The sequence below is a fragment of the Rutilus rutilus genome (assembly GCF_951802725.1).
Source record: "Rutilus rutilus genome assembly, chromosome: 21".
In the NCBI taxonomy this organism is placed as follows: domain Eukaryota; kingdom Metazoa; phylum Chordata; class Actinopteri; order Cypriniformes; family Leuciscidae; genus Rutilus; species Rutilus rutilus.
This window is the reverse complement of record NC_140226.1, coordinates 29439416-29457895: the sequence shown is the minus strand read 5'-3', so window position 1 is coordinate 29457895 and position 18480 is coordinate 29439416. Positions and strand designations below refer to the sequence as shown.

The following is an 18480-nucleotide window of genomic DNA, read 5'->3' as shown; positions in this document are numbered from 1 at the left end:
TTCAGCAGAACAAAGAAACTCATACAGATTTGGAACAACTTGAGGGTGAGTAAATGATGACAGAATTTTCATTTTTGGGTGAACTATCCCTTTAAGGTATAATATTGTACCCTTGAGGGTACAGCCCCAGTGACAAGCCATTGTACCCCTAAAGGTACAATTATGTACTTTATTTTCTGAGTGTGTAAAGTACATTATGGCTTGTTACATATACATGCAGCATTTCAGCTGTAAATAAATTATAATGGCCGGCTAGATTATGTTCATTAGGCCTACCTGTCTAGCGGTGTATGATTATTCTGAAACATAATTTAATAATGGTTTGCATTTGAAAAAACATCTATCATGTGTCCTGATGTGTATTGAGTTGGTTTGCAAGATGTTTCACACTTCAGAATTTCTGTTAAGTGAACAGCATTGATGCTCCCTGGTTTTCAAGGTACATTGTTGGACTTTTTAGGAAGCGAACGTTTCAGAGCACTGGAAGGATTTTGCGATCGAGACAGCCCTTAAAATGTCCGACTCCCTGATCAGTGCCCTGACTTGAACTAGGGAGCTGATTGAGACGCACCCCTTGATTAGCTTGTTCATGTGTGTTTGATTAGTGTTGGAGCTGAACTCTGTTGGAAAGTGGATCTTGAGGGCCAGAGTTGAGAACACCTGCCTTAGAAGAACCATTTTTGGTCCCCAAAAGAATTAACCGCAGTGAACAGTTCCTAAAAGAAGTATTGTTTTCATAATCAAAAGAACCTTTTTCCACTATAATGAACCTTTTTTGTAATGGAAAGGTTTCATGGATTTTAAAGGTTCTTCATGATGCCAATAAAGAACCTTTATTTTTTAGTGAAGACATTTTCTCAGATTATTTAAAACATAACTTAAAACATATTTTTTTATATATTTTGTGACATTCAAACACTTTTCAACGTCTTAAATGTTCAAATAGCCTACGTTGTGTGAGGCTAGGCTACTACATATTAGCCTACCTCTAGGCTACTAATAGACTAGAGAAAGTAGCTGAACTGCCCAGATATCCACCTTTGCAGCAGATTCAAACGCACCCATGATCTCTCCGCCCAGTGTACAGTATATGGACTAATGCTGTAATGTAACAGTGAGCTGTTAAAGAGAGTTTATCATTGTTAGCGACGAGACAAGAACCTTTCGTTGAAATCAGCAAGGCTGCATTAGCGCATACTGTACGTGCTCTTGTTCTGTCGCATTGCGTGCGTCGCCGTCTGGGCGCGAGCCTGATCAAAGGTCGAACTTACAGGACCCGCAGCTGCGCGGTAAGCAGAGACCCGTTGCACTTCTTTAACTCGAGTGGTCTAACTAACTTATCGTACTAGCAATCGCTGGGGCGAGGCTTTGACACCATCTATCGAAAATGACTCAGGAATGAGTCTCTAGCGTCCACTGTTCAGATCGGTCGCGAGCACAGAGACTGTTAAAGATCCAGCGCGCGCCTCTGGTTTCTTTCTTCAGTTGGTCCCCACACAAGACTGACAATGCCTAAGCCTGTAAGTATTTATTTTCTTTTTTATTAAACATAAAGTTTATGTTTACATAGGGGTGAATTCAGTTTTTTCCCAATCATCTCAATGGCAAAAAGTGTCCCACTCAACCTGAATTCACCCCTAAAAACAAAAATAGATATCAGTGCCATAAATGGGATCAATTATATAAGTTAAACTGCCTATTACACAAGGATTTTTGTGCATGAAGTAGCCTTGTATGTCTATGTCTATCCTAATTTATGTTTATTCTTGATATGTTGAATTCTGTCTTATTTAGTGGGGTGTGTATTTATCTACGGTGACTTACAATAGGCCAATAGTTTAAGATTATTTTATTCAATATTTTTGTAATCTGTTCTGAATCCATAATGTTGAAAGACAGATTTTTTTCAAGTTAAAGAAGCTATTTATTACTATATTGCCTCATTATTTTTTGTCAATGTTGAGTTAAATTATGAATGCTTATGATTAGTGGTTATACCTGAAATGACATCATCATCTTTATTTTTAATCTCCAAAAAGGTGTAGTTATCACCTCAAACTTTAGGAGGATACTAACTATGAATTTGATGGTTAACATGCTTGAGTAAGATGAGTCTTTACTCATTAACTAAACTTAGACAATGAGGATGAGTTCATGCTGTGTTCATGGGCGCAGAATGCCGCAAAAGTAAAAGATTAGCTAGATGTGCTGCTGTGAACATACTTTTGACTTTAGTATTTGAATACCAGGATATGATGTCACTCTAATTATTGCTGAGAGGTTACTGATAAACCAGCTTATTCATCAAGGTTTTTAATATTTATTTATTTGTAAGTATTTGGGCTCTTTTAGTGGTATAAGAGTGGAATCTTTCTGCACACCGCATGGACATGTTTCAAGTTGTGGTAATGTTGAAATGTATATTTTAACTGGAAAAGCTATTATTTCTTATCAACAATTCTCTGAGAGAAATATGGAGATACAGCATTCCCAAGTTTGTCCCCATTGTTGAGTATCACATTATAATTGAATTAAATTAATAATTATTTGGTTAAAGTAAAAAAATCTGCCATTGTATCTTAGAAATAACGGTTCTAAAAGGGGGGGTTCACAATAATACCACAGAAGAACCATTTTTGGTTCCCAGAAGAACCATTTATTTTTTTAGTGTGAAGAATATCTTATAGTTCCATAGTTCCATTAATGTTAAGGTTCTTCATGAACTATTGATGCCAATAAAGAACAGTCTATCAAAGATTACAATTGTTATAAAAGATAATTCAATTGAAATTGTCCCCTCGCTGCTTGAAACGTACAAAGTCCTTCCAGGATTATCACAGACATACTTTAAACCCCAGCTGCAATTATTGTCCATGCAGTTTTCATAAACTCATATGAATTGAGAGACTGTACTTTGTCAATACTTTGTACTTTGAAAAAAAAATTATTTGGGGCACCGCAAGACCATTTAAACAAACTGGAGAAGCAAAGCTGATTAAAAAGCTTTAAAGAAATGGTGACCAGCATCATATACATTAGAACCTGAAAGTTATTTCCATTTTCCATGAATTATCCAAATACGTTTATTTAATCTGAGATAGGACCTACAGTAAAGGCTACGTGGAGCACAGACACTTGAGTGTGATTTGAGGAGAAGTGGGTTAGCACTGTCTTGCGAGGTACTCTTTACCCTCCAAGGCAAATGAGACACGCAGGTGTTATGACGTCTTTCTTCCGGCTAGATAACGTGTTTAGCTCTGATGGTTGCTCATGGAGATGGTGACTGCTGGATTAAACAGCACTCATGCAGTCTGTTCCATTACTAGGACAAATCCAACCGAGAGGACAAGCTTTGAAGATTATAGATTATACCTGCCATGCTGGCGTTGAGATTATTAATTTTTATTTGCTTTGGATACGGAGAGGCTGAAGCTGCCAATAATAAGCAGCTTGTTTGCCACTTATGAAAAGATTTTTGATTACTGAAAGCATATGTGCTAATGTATCATGTGTGTATCATATATAAAGATACCATATTAGTTACAGCAGTGATTTAAGCTCTTTTGACACAGCTGCCAGCCTATTGTGCCTTATCTAAGGGCCTGCTGATAAGGTTAATTTGCATTGTTACACTGATAGTGATACTCAGAAGACTGAACACCTTGTGCTACTATTTTATTGTAATTTTATTCACATCATTGTACATGATTTCTAACTAAAACTGAGAGTTATGTTTGTTTATTTTATTTTATTTGAAAAGGAACAGTGCATAATTGACATGAGCACTGGTGTAAATGTGCCAGATTTATATATATATATATATATATATATATATATATATATATATATATAAATATAAAAACATATATTTACACACACACATATATTATATATATGTATATACACACAAACTCTTATGTTACTTTATGTTATGCTATATTGACAAAAGTATCGGGACACCTCTCCAAATCATTCCAATCGTTCCAATAACTTCCATGGCCACAGTTCTCTCAGGAGCTCAGTGACCCCAAGCGTGGTACCGTGATCGGTTGCCACCTGTGCAATAAGTCCATTTGTGAGATTTCCTCACTACTAAATATTCCACGGTCAACTGTTAGTGGTATTATAACAAAGTGGAAGCAATTGGGAACAACAGCAAGTCAGCCACAAAGTGGTAGGCCACGTAAAATCACAGAGCGGGGTCAGCGCATGCTGTGGCGCACAGTGCGCAGAAGTCGGCAACTTTCTGCAGAGTCAATAGCTACAGACCTCCAAACTTGGTGTGGCCTTCAGATTAGCTCAAGAACAGTGCGTAGAGAGCTTGGGTTCAATGGGTTTCCATGGCCGAGCAGCTGCATCAAAGCCTTACACCACCAAGTGCAATGCAAAGCGTTGGATGCAGTGGTGTAAAGGACTCTAGAGCAGTGGAGACGTGTTCTCTGGAGTGACGAATCACACTTCTCTGTCTGGCAATCCGATGGACGAGTCTGGGTTTGGCAGTTGCCAGGAGAACGGTACTTGCCTGACTGCATTGTGCCATGTGTAAAGTTTGGTGGAGGGGGGATTATGGTGTGGGGTTGTTTTTCAGGGGTTGGCCCCTTAGTTCCAGAGAAAGGAACTTTTAATTCTTCAGCATACCAAGACATTTTGGACAATTTCATGCTCCCAACTTTGTGGGAACAATTTGGGGATGGTCTGTTCTAACATGACTGCGCACCAGTGCACAAAGCTAGGTCCATAAAGACATGGCTGAGCGAGTTTGGTGTGACTGGCCTGCACAGAGTCCTGACCTCAACCCCGATACAACACCTTTGGGAAGAATTAGAGCGGAGACTGCGAGCCAGGCCTTCATATCACAACAGAAACAGATTGGCACAAAAACTACATCAAATTCGAAATATATCAAAACTTTTGACAATTTAGACACAATCACAGATTTATTGTTTTTATACCATAAATGATTAGATAAATTATATTATTACTTTAATAATAAAAAAAATGATATAAAATGTTACTGTGAAAGAGAAGAAAGCCATGAATTTTATAGTAATGTAGAATTAAATTCCTTTTTCCATGAATGCTTTTATTCAGCAAGGATGCATTAAATTGATCAAAAGTGATAGTAAAGACATTTATAGTGTTGCAAAATATTTCTATTTTAAATAAACACTGAACTTTCTATCAATCTTTCTATTTTTATTCAAAAATCCTGAAGCAATTGTATCAGTTTCCACAAAAATATTAAGCAGCACAGCTGTTTTCAACATTGAGAATAAGAAATGTTTCTTGAGCAACAAATCAGCATAGAATGATTTCTGAAGGATCATGTGACACTGAAGAAAATTCAGATTTGCATCACAGGAATAAATTACATTTAAAAATATTTAAAAATAGAAAACAGTTATTTTAAATTGTAATACTATTTCATAATATTTCTGTTTTTACTGTATTTTTTTATTAAATAAATGCAGCCTTGATGAGCATAAGAGACTTATTTCAAAAACATAAAAAAATCTTACTAACCCTAAATCTTTGTGGCATGGTTACTATGAATTACAGTTAACCAGTTTTATATAGCTTTTATATAATTCATATACAATTGATTATTTTCATTACAATTAGTTATACTTTCTACTGTACCATTAAAGGTTTTGCACAACATGTAGAGTTTAAAGTGGTAAAAATGGTTGCAACTTTGTATTGTCAGCAATTAACCAATAGTTCTACAGCAGGTGGCCAAAACATGCAGATCATTTACTTGCTGATGTGGCTTAATACTAACACCAGGGTGTAATGGTTATTGCAGTGTGAGTATTATTGCTTGAACTTTTCTCGTGATTAGAGCCACTAAATGTGCACTAATTCTGGATATATGAAGGTCTTTTATTTATGCTTTGCGAATAGGAACTAATAACAGGAAGCAAGCGTTGAACTGAAGTGTTGATGGGTCTGAAAATAACTTTGCTAACATTTGTTGCACAAGTTTGAAGGGTTTATCTTTACAGCTCTAGAGTAGTTCGCATAAAGGTTGTGTAACTTTGACAGTACTTGTAAGGCTCTTGTCAAGGTTCAGCGGGTCGTTATGAAAGCTTGTGTAAAGTGTGCTGGACTGAAACATGACCTTGGACAAGAGATTGTCACCATGGAAGTCATGGAATCTCTTCTAGAAGCAGATTTTTAGTTGTATGTCTTGTTACTGTTGTATAGAGTTTTCTTTTATCAGTTTAAGTAGATTACAAGTATGTTTGCAAGGTGTTTTGTTTTAATGTCTACTTTGTGAAGTAAAAAACGAAATCTCATAAACTGTAAAATACACTGCATGGCCAAAAAAAATTAAAATAAATAAAGATTATTTTTGGATTTTGGATTTAAATTTGGATGTGCTGGAGGAGACTTTACAGAGTCCTGGACTCTTGCACTGTCAATACAAGATCTTGACCAAAAATGAATACACCTCTTGATGGAAATAAATGTTGTGATGTTATTTCCATTAAGCGATACATCTTTTTTTTTAAGTTCGAACTGTATATAGTATCCCAGATTAGTAATGTCACACCTAATGTTCGTTGGATCTGTTTTAACCATCTAAGATGTCAGTTCTCTTGAAGATATTACGTAATGCATATCTGTCATAAGGCTTTATTGCCTGTGGCTTTGTAGAATGACATGTAATTTAGCTGGCATAATATTCCATGATTATAGTTAACATGCTTCTGATGGTTGATATTCTGACTGATGTGATTTTAAATATCTGATACGACAGTGGTGTAATGTAATTAAGGTGTAATAAATTAAAACAAATCTTTTGTTCTGTTGTAATGGTACATTTAATATTTTCTACAAATACCAACACACCAACAATAGCCTGCTTTAATTTATTCCAGTTCTTGATACAATGACAATGAAAAAAACACCCACTTTTGTTGTTTCTGTGCAGATCAACGTCCGTGTCACCACTATGGATGCCGAGCTGGAATTTGCAATCCAGTCAGTTACAACAGGCAAACAGCTCTTTGAGCAGGTAAAGCAGCGGCTCCTGAAATCTTCTTGATATTTTTTTTAAAGCTTGAGGAGTTAAATGTGAGGAATTACTACTTAAATGTGTTTTAAGCTAAAGAGTAAATTGCATCCACTTTATATACAGATGATGAAACATTTCACATTGCATGCTGGGAAAATAACTCAAGCTTATTTAAAAACTAATGGGAATTTTTTTTAAATTAGAGCACCTCACCAAACTATGAACATCTCCTACAAAGATGATATTTATATGCACTTGCATAAGTAATACTTTCATGCTATTTCCTACTAGGGAAATGAACTACTTTTGCTTTATCACAATGACTCATAAACTTGTAATGACTTGTACACGTAAAAAAAACTATTTTTGTAACAAAGCTTTGTAGCTAATTGCAAAAGCATTTGTGTTACCTTAGAGACACACCCGAATTCATGCTTATGACTATAGTCAATGGGTGTAAATCATTTTTTAGATACCGTTGAGATTAGTAATGCGGGACTACCTTGGTATATGGTGATTGGTGAGGTATGATATGACAGGACTGTATATGGAATATAGGTGGTGAACACCGTCTCTATTTGTACACACCTAACTGATAATAAGAGGGTGGGTTGGTTGGTAGTTTCCCTCCCTGGTGATAGCATGAACTCTCATTGTAGAGTTCCTATTCTAATCTTCTCAGAACAGAGACTCTCCCATTGTTTGACATCCAACATAAGGTCATGCTTGTTTATCTTGGTGATTAGGTATTATGTTTTAAATTTACGTCATAGGAAATCACAATTTGTTTACATTTGTCATTGTGTTAGTCACATGTAACTGGTTGAATTTTATCCTCTGTGTTCATGTATTCAGGTGGTTAAGACGGTGGGTTTGCGTGAGGTTTGGTACTTTGGTCTGCAGTACACGGACACCAAAGGCTTTCTGACATGGCTGAAACTGGACAAAAAGGTATTTTTGATTTTATACAGAAAATGTATTTGTATTTGAAACCGTATTTGCACCATGTTGTTAGACACCCGTACAATGCTTGGATTAATGTTAATAATTAGCCCCCTATTATGCTTTTTTTGAATATGCAGAGTGTTATGTTGCTGTTTGTGAATGTAAAAGGTCTGCAAAGTTTGAAAGATCAAAGTAAAGTTCTTCTCTCCTAAAAGAAATAATCAATTCTGAATTGCAACAATGTAACAAATCTGCATAATGCCAGCCTATGGTCTTCATTGGCTGCCCGCGAACAGTGTCTACTTCGCCCCGTCCTCAAACACTGTGGTTGTCGACATGTCGAGAAGACGCTGTTTTCAGAGCTGCGAATCCACTTTGCATGCATTTCAAAAGGATGAGGACTTGTGCCTGAATTGATACAGGAAAAAACAAACAATGCAATCGTTACTGCTGTTTATCAAGTGCTGAGGAAGAACTAGAGCTGAAATTCAGATGTGGTAATGGGTGTTTCATTTCCGACACACAACTGTAAGCGGTAGACCAATCACAACAGCCTGGGCCATTTGACCAATCAGAGCAGAGTAGACTCACGGAAAGGCAAAAGAATCCCATAGACTTACAGGCACCCAATCCAAATCTACAGATTAAAATATCATAGAGATTTGGGGGTGGGCTCTCTTGGTTTGGATCACTTTTGTAACCACAACAGAAACTACCCAAAAACCCCCAGCAAACATCCTAACAACAGTATAGGAATGTGCTAAAAAAACACTGAGAATGTGTTAGCTATATGGGTGGGGATATAATTGTTATTTTACTACTCTACTACTACTATGATGGCTGACTTTCTGACTTGTGATTGCCTTTGCTTTTGACAGGACTGTATACTTGCAACATGACACATTTGATTAAGTTACTAAAGTTCAGGTTTTAGAACAACAGTTCAGTTTTTCACTCTTGAAATGTTCATTCCAGGTAACCCATATTTTGTAGAGTTGCCATATTTATTGTACATCATATAGTAATAATTAGCACAAATGTTGTGTTCTAGCAGCCCAGTAGACAAAACCATAGGTGTAGATTGCAAGTCAAATAAACATTGACCACTACAGGATTCCTGTTAGAGAATTCACGAGTCGTGCTGGTGATGTAGATTTTGACTTTGATTATTGCTCAATGGGGAAAATAAGAAAAAGAATCAATTAAATCAATAGCTGAGTCACTGAAATATCTGCATTGTCTCATGGCATCTAGAACTGAACATTGATATATAGTCATTTACTTTGAATGTTAACAATCACTCTGTGTGTAGAGGGGATGCAAAGGTTTTGCAAGCAAACATAAATATTTTGAAATATACTTCTTAACTACCACCTCATATTATTTCCATCCATCGCATTTATTTCCCCGTCACCATGTTCCTTTAGAGGCTCCGCAAACTAACAATCATTCTTCATTCTGATTTCATAGGTGTCCTCTCAAGAGGTAAAGCAAGAAAACCCTCTGCAGTTTAAGTTTCGGGCCAAGCACTACCCTGAGGACGTGTCTGAGGAACTGATTCAGGACATCACAAAAAAGCTTTTCTTCCTGCAAGTGAAGGAAGGCATCTTGAGCGATGAGATCTACTGCCCCCCAGAGACAGCAGTGCTATTGGCCTCATATTCTGTACAGGCCAAGTTTGGAGACTACTCACTAGAATCCCAAAAAGCTCAATATCTGTCGTCTGAGAGGCTTCTGCCTCAGAGGTGAGTGGGGAAACTGCTCAAAAACATGAATCCAGTGCATTCTAATGATTTGAAATGACTTAAATAAGATTTACATTAAGCACGGTCAATGTGATTTTGCCATGTAAGTCATGTTACTGGATATTTTGTTGATCCTGGAACAACATTCCTGTCTGAAAATGTAGTCCTAACCCTATCCCTGCACCTAAACCTAACCCTACCCAGTTATCCCTAAAATCAGGGGGAATGATAGGTGAATAACACTGATGTAGAAGCACCTAACCATGGTTGTAAGCCTAAACTTGACAGAAACTGTAAATGTCAAGGTTATGAACTCTTATTTTGATGTTCTGTTTTATTTCCGATAGTTCCAGTTTCCCTGCTCTGTTTAGGGGCTTTCGCACCGGAGGAACCTTTTCATAGTTCCTAGAACTATTGGCGGAAGTACCCAGATTTTGGCGTGTTCGCACCTCAGGAACTAGGAACAATTTTAGTTCTAGGAACTCCTTTTGGAGGAACTAATTTAGCTCCTACTTCAGAATTGGGTCTAAACCAGCACTATAGGAACTACCCGTGACGTTAGTGTACGCTGATTGACTGAACGCACGCCAAGTACCCGCCATTTAAAAAAGCTATGTAAACACACAGATTAGAGCCTATATATTTACTCCACAAACTAACTCTAGAAAACATGGAAACCAGTGATAGATGGGCCTCTTAGCCTTTACGCTAAAGAGAAAGTTCAAAGCAACTTTGAGGGGACCAAGCCAAACATGATTATGTATTTCTGCTCAGCTAGCAACACTGGACATCAACCACACGGCATACGCTAATACCTTTTCATATACTGTCTACTTTCTATGTATAACAGTTCTATCTAATAATGTGTTAGACAGATCGTAAACTAATGAACACGGAGAATGCGAGACCTGTGTGCTCTGGCGTTCTCAGCGCCGTCAAAATAAAAGTCACAACAACAAGCACAGCTTACGTCACTTCAGAGTTTCTACTGGCAGTGCGAATGCAACCAGGAAAATTTTCCTAAGGGAACCATTCGTTCTCAGGGAACCCCCCTGGTGGCTAGTTCATAGAACTACCCATTGCGAAAGCCCCTTTAATTTTCGGTTTCCTTCGTTTATGATTATGCCCTCATTTGGTCCTATGGTTACATATTATCACCTGTCTGTCATTATGTTCTCCTTGTATTTATGCTCCCTGTTATGTTTCGTCCCTTGTCGGTTCTTGTTTACATTTGTGTGGTTGTGTTCAATTTGTTATTCTGCGATCTTTCCTAGTTTAATTGAAATGAAAGGTTTTTCTGTGTAATCTCCTTCATTGTGTGATTGATACGGCCACACATGAGAGTAAACTTGTCCCTCAAATCTGATTGGTTGATTGAAATGTTGTTCCAGGATAAACAAAGATGTTAATCCAGAAACATGCTGTACTTGGTGAAATCACGTTCACTGACTGGGTCCACCTGACTTAAAGTTAACCTTGTTAAAAAAAAGCATAAAATGTTGGGAAGAATTTAAATGTTAGTTACCAACTTAATTATTTAAAGTTTATCCCAAAAAAATAATATTTGAATTGAATTTACCATAGTGTGTAAATATTTGTAAAATCTCTTCGACTTTGTTTGGATCTCAAATAAAACTGACACAAATTACCAGAATTTCATAATTTTAATATTAACTTGTTTACAATTGTCAGGATCTGTGGCTGTAGTAAGTGCTTGATGATGGAGAATTAAACACAAACAGTTTAGTAACAATAATACTCAAACACGCATGTGATTTTGATATTCTGTGTTTACAGAGTGTTTGACCAGCACAAACTGTCTAAAGAGCAATGGGAGGAGAGGATCCAGATTTGGCATGAGGAGCACAGAGGAATCCTCAAGTGAGTTTTACCTATATGCTCCCATTCAGCTCGCCTACATATCGCTCCACAAGTTTATCATTTCTTTGAATTCTGTATCACTAGGGAAGATGCCATGCAGGAGTATCTAAAGATCTCACAGGATTTGGAGATGTATGGCGTCAACTATTTTGACATCAAGAACAAGAAAGGAACAGACCTGTGGTTAGGCGTGGATGCTTTGGGACTTAACATTTATGAAAAAGAAGACAGGTAAGCTTTGTGAGCAAGATCTGATTATTTAGACATGTCAGTTGGGGATATTGGGGTCAGTGTGCCATGACTGTGTGGTTAATGACCTGCAGAGTGACCGTTTAAGCCCACAACAAGCCAAACCAGTCAACATCAACGCCTGCTGCTTATTATTGAGGGGTCAATGCACTCAAGGACTAATGTGCCACAAAGTTTGAGATTTTTGTAATGTTTGTTGACAAACACATAAAAAGACTTTACGATTACAAAAAAGGTAACACTTTGTTAGGTTACATGTGCTTACAGTAGTAAAAACAGTAAATTATGCATAATTACTTGCAACTAACCCTAAACCAAACCCTGATCCTACACAAGTACATGTTGTTACATGAAATGCATTTGGTCTGTTCTTCATTGCTTAGGCTGACTCCAAAGATTGGATTTCCTTGGAGTGAAATAAGGAACATCTCATTCAGCGACAAGAAGTTCATAATCAAACCCATTGACAAAAAGGCTCCCGTAAGTCTTTGCATAAATTATTTAGTCTTTTCCCCCCTGAAATTAGAGTATCGAAGGTGAAGAAAGGAAAAATCTTTTAAAAATCATTTAAAATACATGTGTCAAGTTTTTAGAAATGAGCTCTTTGCATTCATGTTGGTTTCATATGGTTTTAAAACTTTAATACCATTTTCAAAGCTTAAATGTTATGACTTAATGATAAATGTCATGTGGTGTAACCATCTAATTAATAACGTAATTTCCTTGATCAAAATGATAAGAAAAGTTTTTAAAAATATTTTTCTTTTACTTTTTTTCTGTATTACGAAATCAGGACCCTGATATTTTTCATGTTATGCATCCAAAATATATCTAAATGAATTGTAATTCAGAAGAAATTAAAAACACACTCTTCATAAAAGAAGTAGGTCTATAGTCTATGTACAGTCTATGTTTTTATGTATTTTTTAATCATTCAAGAAGGCCGGTTATAAAATATTTCCCCAATTATTTATGCATATGACATTAAATGTGTCACATTCTGTTCTTTCACTCTTGTTTTTGCAGGACTTTGTGTTCTATGCATCTCGTTTACGTATTAACAAGCGCATCCTGCACCTGTGCATGGGAAACCATGAACTTTACATGCAACGCAGGAAACCTGATACCATTGAAGTGCAGCAGATGAAGGCACAAGCCAGAGAGGAGAAACACCAGAGACAGATGGAGAGGTGAGGACACAGTGTTCAGTGCCCAGAGTGCATCATCATATAGCAGTGAACCTCTGCCCTGTGATCACAGCAAGACACCAGGAAGCTCAGGCCAGAGCATCACTAATGTTGGCCACAAAAAAAGTTAATTTAATAAAATATTTATTTATTTATTTTCTTTGTGAATTTTTCTCAAAGGTTTTTCTTTTTGCATTGGGAGTATATTTTGGGCCAGATTTACTAAACAAGGCAAATTAGCGCAATCCCATAAAAGCGCCGATGGGAGTGGAAAGTTCTGCACGTGATCTACTGACAGCGCACAAATTAAAGAACACAGACACAGCCGGATCATTTCCATAATGAGCAACACAAGAGCAGCGCAAAGGCGTAGCAGTATATAATGGCGCAAATACCAGTAAATTGACAAGCGCAAACCTTAGTGAATCACATTCTTTTAAATACTGTCCTCCCATAAATTTTGCGTCTGAAAGGGAAACTCCTTCAAAAGCACATGCAATAAGGTCAGCCGCAGAAATAACCCTGTCCACGCCTTTTCTGTGCTAAATTTTCAATGCGTGTCATTAGTAAATACTAACTGTGTTTTTTAACGGCAAAAGAGGGTTTGTGCTGGAGCAAGCTGTTAGTAAATGTGGCCCTAAGTGTGTTTGCTACCTGTTTTTTCCCCCCAGAGCCCAGCTAGAGAATGAGAAGAAGAAAAGGGAGGCAATAGAGAAAGAAAAAGATATGGTGGAGAAAGAGAAGCAAGAGATGATGTTGAAGCTTTTCCAGTTTGAAGAGCAGACCAAAAAGGTTGAGAGAGGTAAGAATATTTCACGAGATGTCTGATCTCATATATTATTAGACTTTAGTAGACTTTACAGAGTGCTGGACTCTTGCACTGTCAATACAAGATCTTGACCAAAAATTGATGCATCACTTGATGGAAATAACATAACATTTATTTTCATCAAGAGGTGTAGCATTTTTTGGTCAAGATCTTGTATTGTCAGTGCAAGAGTCCAGCACTCTGTAAAGTCTCCTCCAGCACATCCCAAAGACTTTCAATGAATTTAAGGTCTGGACTCAGAGGAGCCAATTCACGTGTGAAAATGATTCTTCATGCTCCCTCACAACCATTCTTTCACAATTTGATGAACCTTGACATTGTCATCCTGAAATATGGCCATGATGTGTCTTCATACATGAAACGAAAAGCTACACACTCCGACTCCATCAATAAGGGTTAGAAGAACTGTTGCCAAACATATAACATGCTAGAAACATAATAATCACTGCAATACTGATCCAATCATAGACTCCTAAGCATTTGCATGTTTAAATCCAAACAGCCTGCGACTTTTTTTTTTGGCCAGGCAGTGTATATTGCATATTATACAAAATCCTGTGACCACCCTTCTTGGCACACATTTGCATAAATGATGTTGCATAATTGAGTGACTGCTGCCCCCTTCTGGATGATTTTGTGTATTGTTCAGATCTGAGAGAGCAGTTTGAGAGGGCACGGGTATTGGAGGAAGAGAGGCGGCGGGTGGAGGAGGAGGCAGCGCGTTTGGAGGCTGAGAGACAGGCGGCACTGATAGCTAAAGAAGAGCTGGCCAGGAAAGCTGAGGATCAGATGAAAAATCAGGAACAGCTGGTATGCTGGGGACAGTTTTACACGCACAAAACACACCTTAAACAGTGACACTAGCATATCCTGTGACAGTTTGTGTAATGGGGCAGACTTATTTGTTTATCTATAGTGAAATAAAGAAAGATTTACCTTTCGGTTTCCCTTAAAAGGCAGCGGAGCTGGCTGAGTTCACTGCTAAGATTGTCTTGCTGGAGGAAGCCAGGAGAGTCAAGGAAGAGGAAGCCAATGAATGGCAGAACAGGGTGAGTTATGAACAGTATATTATCGTTGAAATATGGTTAAATTCCTCTCCTTAAAACTGACCTCTCTACTTTTCTCAGGCTAAAGAGGTTCAGGGTGATCTGGAAAAGACCCGTGAGGAGTTGCAGCATGTTATGTCGTCCCCTGTGACTGCTGCCCCCATGGCTGCCCCTATGGCTGCCCGGGCCATGATGGAGGAGCCCTTGGAGAACGATCATGATGATCACGAGGAGAACAACAGCACCTACAGTGCTGAGTTGCCTGTGGAGGGCATAGAGGACCACCGCAATGAGGAAGAGCGCATCACAGAGGCAGAGAAGAACGAACGTGTGCAGAAACAGCTCATGGTAACATAACACCTTTACTCAGACATAATTATGTATGCATTAGTAGCGATAATGGGGATTCATCCCAATCTTTCATCAAATTCTGAAAAAACACCTTAAAACAGATCCTGATTCCTCATTGATTTGTTTAGTAACTGTTTCTGGAGGCTCTGGACTTTTTGGCATTCGTTCAGGAGATTTGTTCAAAAACACAACGTTGTTCACAAATGAAACATGCCTTATTATACGTCTTTCAGTTTGTTCACAAACACACATACAACTTACTTGTAGTTGTGATTTTGATTGATCTCAGTGATTTAGTGAATCTTTTGAACACCTAAAAACAGATTCAGATTCATTCACTGGCCTGTTCAGTATCTATATCTGGATGTTACATTGTTACACCAGTAGGTGGTGACCAGTGATTTAATTATTTAATTATTTATTGAGTGAGTGAGTGAGTGAGTGAGTGAGTGAGTGAGTGAGTGAGTGAGTGAGTGAGTGAGTGAGTGAGTGAGTGAGTGAGTGAGCATTAGGAATCATTTTATCATTTGTTCAGGAGATTTGTTCAAAAACAGAGTCGTTCACAAATGAAACAAGCCTTATTATCCTTTTTTTCAGTTTGTTCAAATACATACAGTACCAGTCAAAAGTTTGGAAACACTACTATTTTTAATGCTTTTGCAAGAAGTCTCTTATGCTCATCAAGCCTGTAGTTAAAAAAAAACAAAACAAAAAAAAAACAGTAATATTATGAAATATTATTACAATTTAAAATAATGGTTCTCTTTTTTAATATACTTTAAAATGTAATTTATTTTTGTGATGCAAAGCTGAATTTTCATCAGCAAGTACTCCAGTCTTTGGTGTCTTATGATCCTTCAGAAATCATTCTAATATGATGATTTGATACTAAGTTATTATCAATTATGGAAACAGTTGTGCTGTTTAATATATTTTTTTGGAATACTTTTTTCAGGATTCATTGATGAGTAAAACGTTAACAGCATTTATTCATAAAAACAGCATTTATTCAAAATAAAAACATTTCTAACAATATAAATCGTTACCATCACCTTTTATCAATTTAACACATTCTTGTTGAATTAAAGTACTAATTTCTTAAAAAAAAAAGAAGTTATTGTTCCCAAACTTTTGAACGGTAGTGTATATTGTTACAAAAGATTTCTATTCTAAATAAATACAGTTCTTTTAAACTTTTTATTCATCAAATAATCCTGAAAAAAGTATCTCAGGTTATAAAAAAATATTAAGGAGCACAACTGTTTCCAACATTGATCATAAATCAGCATATTAGAATGATTTCTGAAGGATCATAAGACACCAAAGACTGGAGTACTTGCTGATGAAAATTCAGCTTTGCATCACAAAAATAAATTACATTTTAAAGTATATTAAAAAAGAGAACCATTATTTTAAATTGTAATAATATTTCATAATATTACTGTTTTTTTTTTTTTTTTTTTTTTTTAACTGCAGGCTTGATGAGCATAAGAGACTTCTTTCAAAAGCATTAAAAATAGTAGTGTTTCCAAACTTTTGACTGGTACTGTACATATAACACTTACTTGTAGTTTGGATTTTGATTGATATCAGTGATTTAGTGAATCTTTTGAACACCTTAAAACAGATTCAGATTCATTCACTGGTTTGTTTAGTATCTATATCTGAAGGTTGTTGCAGTACATTTTTTTTCCAGTTTATTTAAATACATATACAAACGTAACACTTACTTGTAGTTGGGATTTTGATTCAATCAATATAATTTGACTATCATTCGCTCAGGAAATTCTTTGTTCACGAATGAAACAGGAAAGTCTTATCATCCTTTTTTCAGTTTGTTCACATACTACATACTATATACTTGCATAACACTGACTTGTAGTGGGGAATTCGATTCATTCAGTGATTCAAATCAGTTGAATCTGTAGTTTACATCATTACACTACTAGGTGAGTGTTTTTGAGTATTATTGATACAACAGATTCCGCTAAAACCACTACAGTACATTGATTTACAATTTGTTTACAATTACAAGCCTTATTATTTTACATTATTTTAGGCTGTTCATAAAAGACATGCTTCATTCATACAGTTGTATATGAACTACATGGCACGTTTATTCGGTTCATTCGCGAACAACATGTTTCGTTCAGTTGCACTGATCTCAAATCACTGCTTTCAGTTCAGTACGTACCATTCGTTCAGTTACGCCACTGCTATGAATCCGAATATCCTATTTCAATTGTCTTTATTTGGTATTTACACTGTGATTAACTGTATCTTAAATTGTTTTTAGGCCCTGAGCTCTGAGCTGGCCGATGCCCGCGATAACTCTATGAAGACTCAGAACGACATTCTGCACAGTGAAAACGTAAAAGCCGGGAGGGACAAGTACAAGACGCTTCGTCAGATCCGCATGGGCAACACCAAGCAGAGAATAGATGAGTTTGAAGCCTTGTAATGGCCGATCGATTCTCCAGTAAACCTCGAGCACCAGCAGCGCTCTGCTCATGTGTTGCTGTTCAAGGGTGAATTTATCTAATCATAAATGGTCTCACTTTGTATTTGCCATTTAAAATGACTGGGTTATTTACACACTACACACTACTGTACACACTAGTACAGTAACTTTTTTTGTGACAAATATGGACAACATACTCATTCAAGGCACTAAAATGATGTGTATGTTTTAAAGTTTGCCTTGAGAACACTCTTGAGATCCTATTTATGCTAATTGTGCCAAAGGCTTTGTCTTGAGAAATCATGTCATCTTTTATGGGAACCTTTTTAATGTGGCTAACTTAAGATCTTTATGTGTCATGAAACACATCACTTCCTCACAAAAAGGAGTTTTTATGTTTGAAAAGAACAAATAAACACACGAAAAAAAAAAAAAAGCGTAAATATAGTGTGAGGATTGTAGATAATTATCTAAAACATGGATGAGATCAAATAGTGGCCATAACAAACAAGTCAATGTTTTAACAGATTTTGATTAATTAAATGCTGCATAGTAAATTAGATTTTCTATGTAATATATTGAAATAAAAATATGAAATTGATTTGAATGATTTCTTCTGTCTAGTTACTGTGGGATGAAAAATGCATGGTTAAACATGGTTTTCACTTGGTTTGGCAAAGGTCTGTGGCAAAATGTTTTTGAAGAAAACAAATGCAATCTAAGATTTTTTTTGGACAAAGACAGCAGCACAATCTCTTGATGGCG

At 36.6% G+C, this 18480-nt stretch overlaps 1 protein-coding gene across 1 annotated transcript; it reads left to right on the top strand.

Moving 5' to 3' along the window:
• Positions 1-1033: 1033 nt before the first annotated feature.
• On the top strand, positions 1034-18151 carry ezra (ezrin a). The gene is made up of 13 exons (XM_084392988.1): positions 1034-1520; positions 6938-7021; positions 7877-7972; positions 9437-9711; positions 11509-11592; positions 11677-11823; positions 12225-12321; positions 12868-13031; positions 13700-13830; positions 14507-14667; positions 14814-14906; positions 14985-15251; positions 17551-18151. Exons 1-13 carry the CDS (start codon positions 1509-1511, stop codon positions 17713-17715), a joined length of 1776 nt encoding a protein of 591 aa, XP_084249114.1. The 5' UTR covers positions 1034-1508; the 3' UTR covers positions 17716-18151.
• Positions 18152-18480: the final 329 nt, after the last annotated feature.

Coding starts and splice junctions, on each gene's coding strand:
- ezra (XM_084392988.1), top strand. Junction 11,824..12,224: donor ATTTATGAAAAAGAAGACAG/GTAAGCTTTGTG, acceptor TTCATTGCTTAG/GCTGACTCCAAAGATTGGAT. Junction 15,252..17,550: donor GTGTGCAGAAACAGCTCATG/GTAACATAACAC, acceptor AATTGTTTTTAG/GCCCTGAGCTCTGAGCTGGC.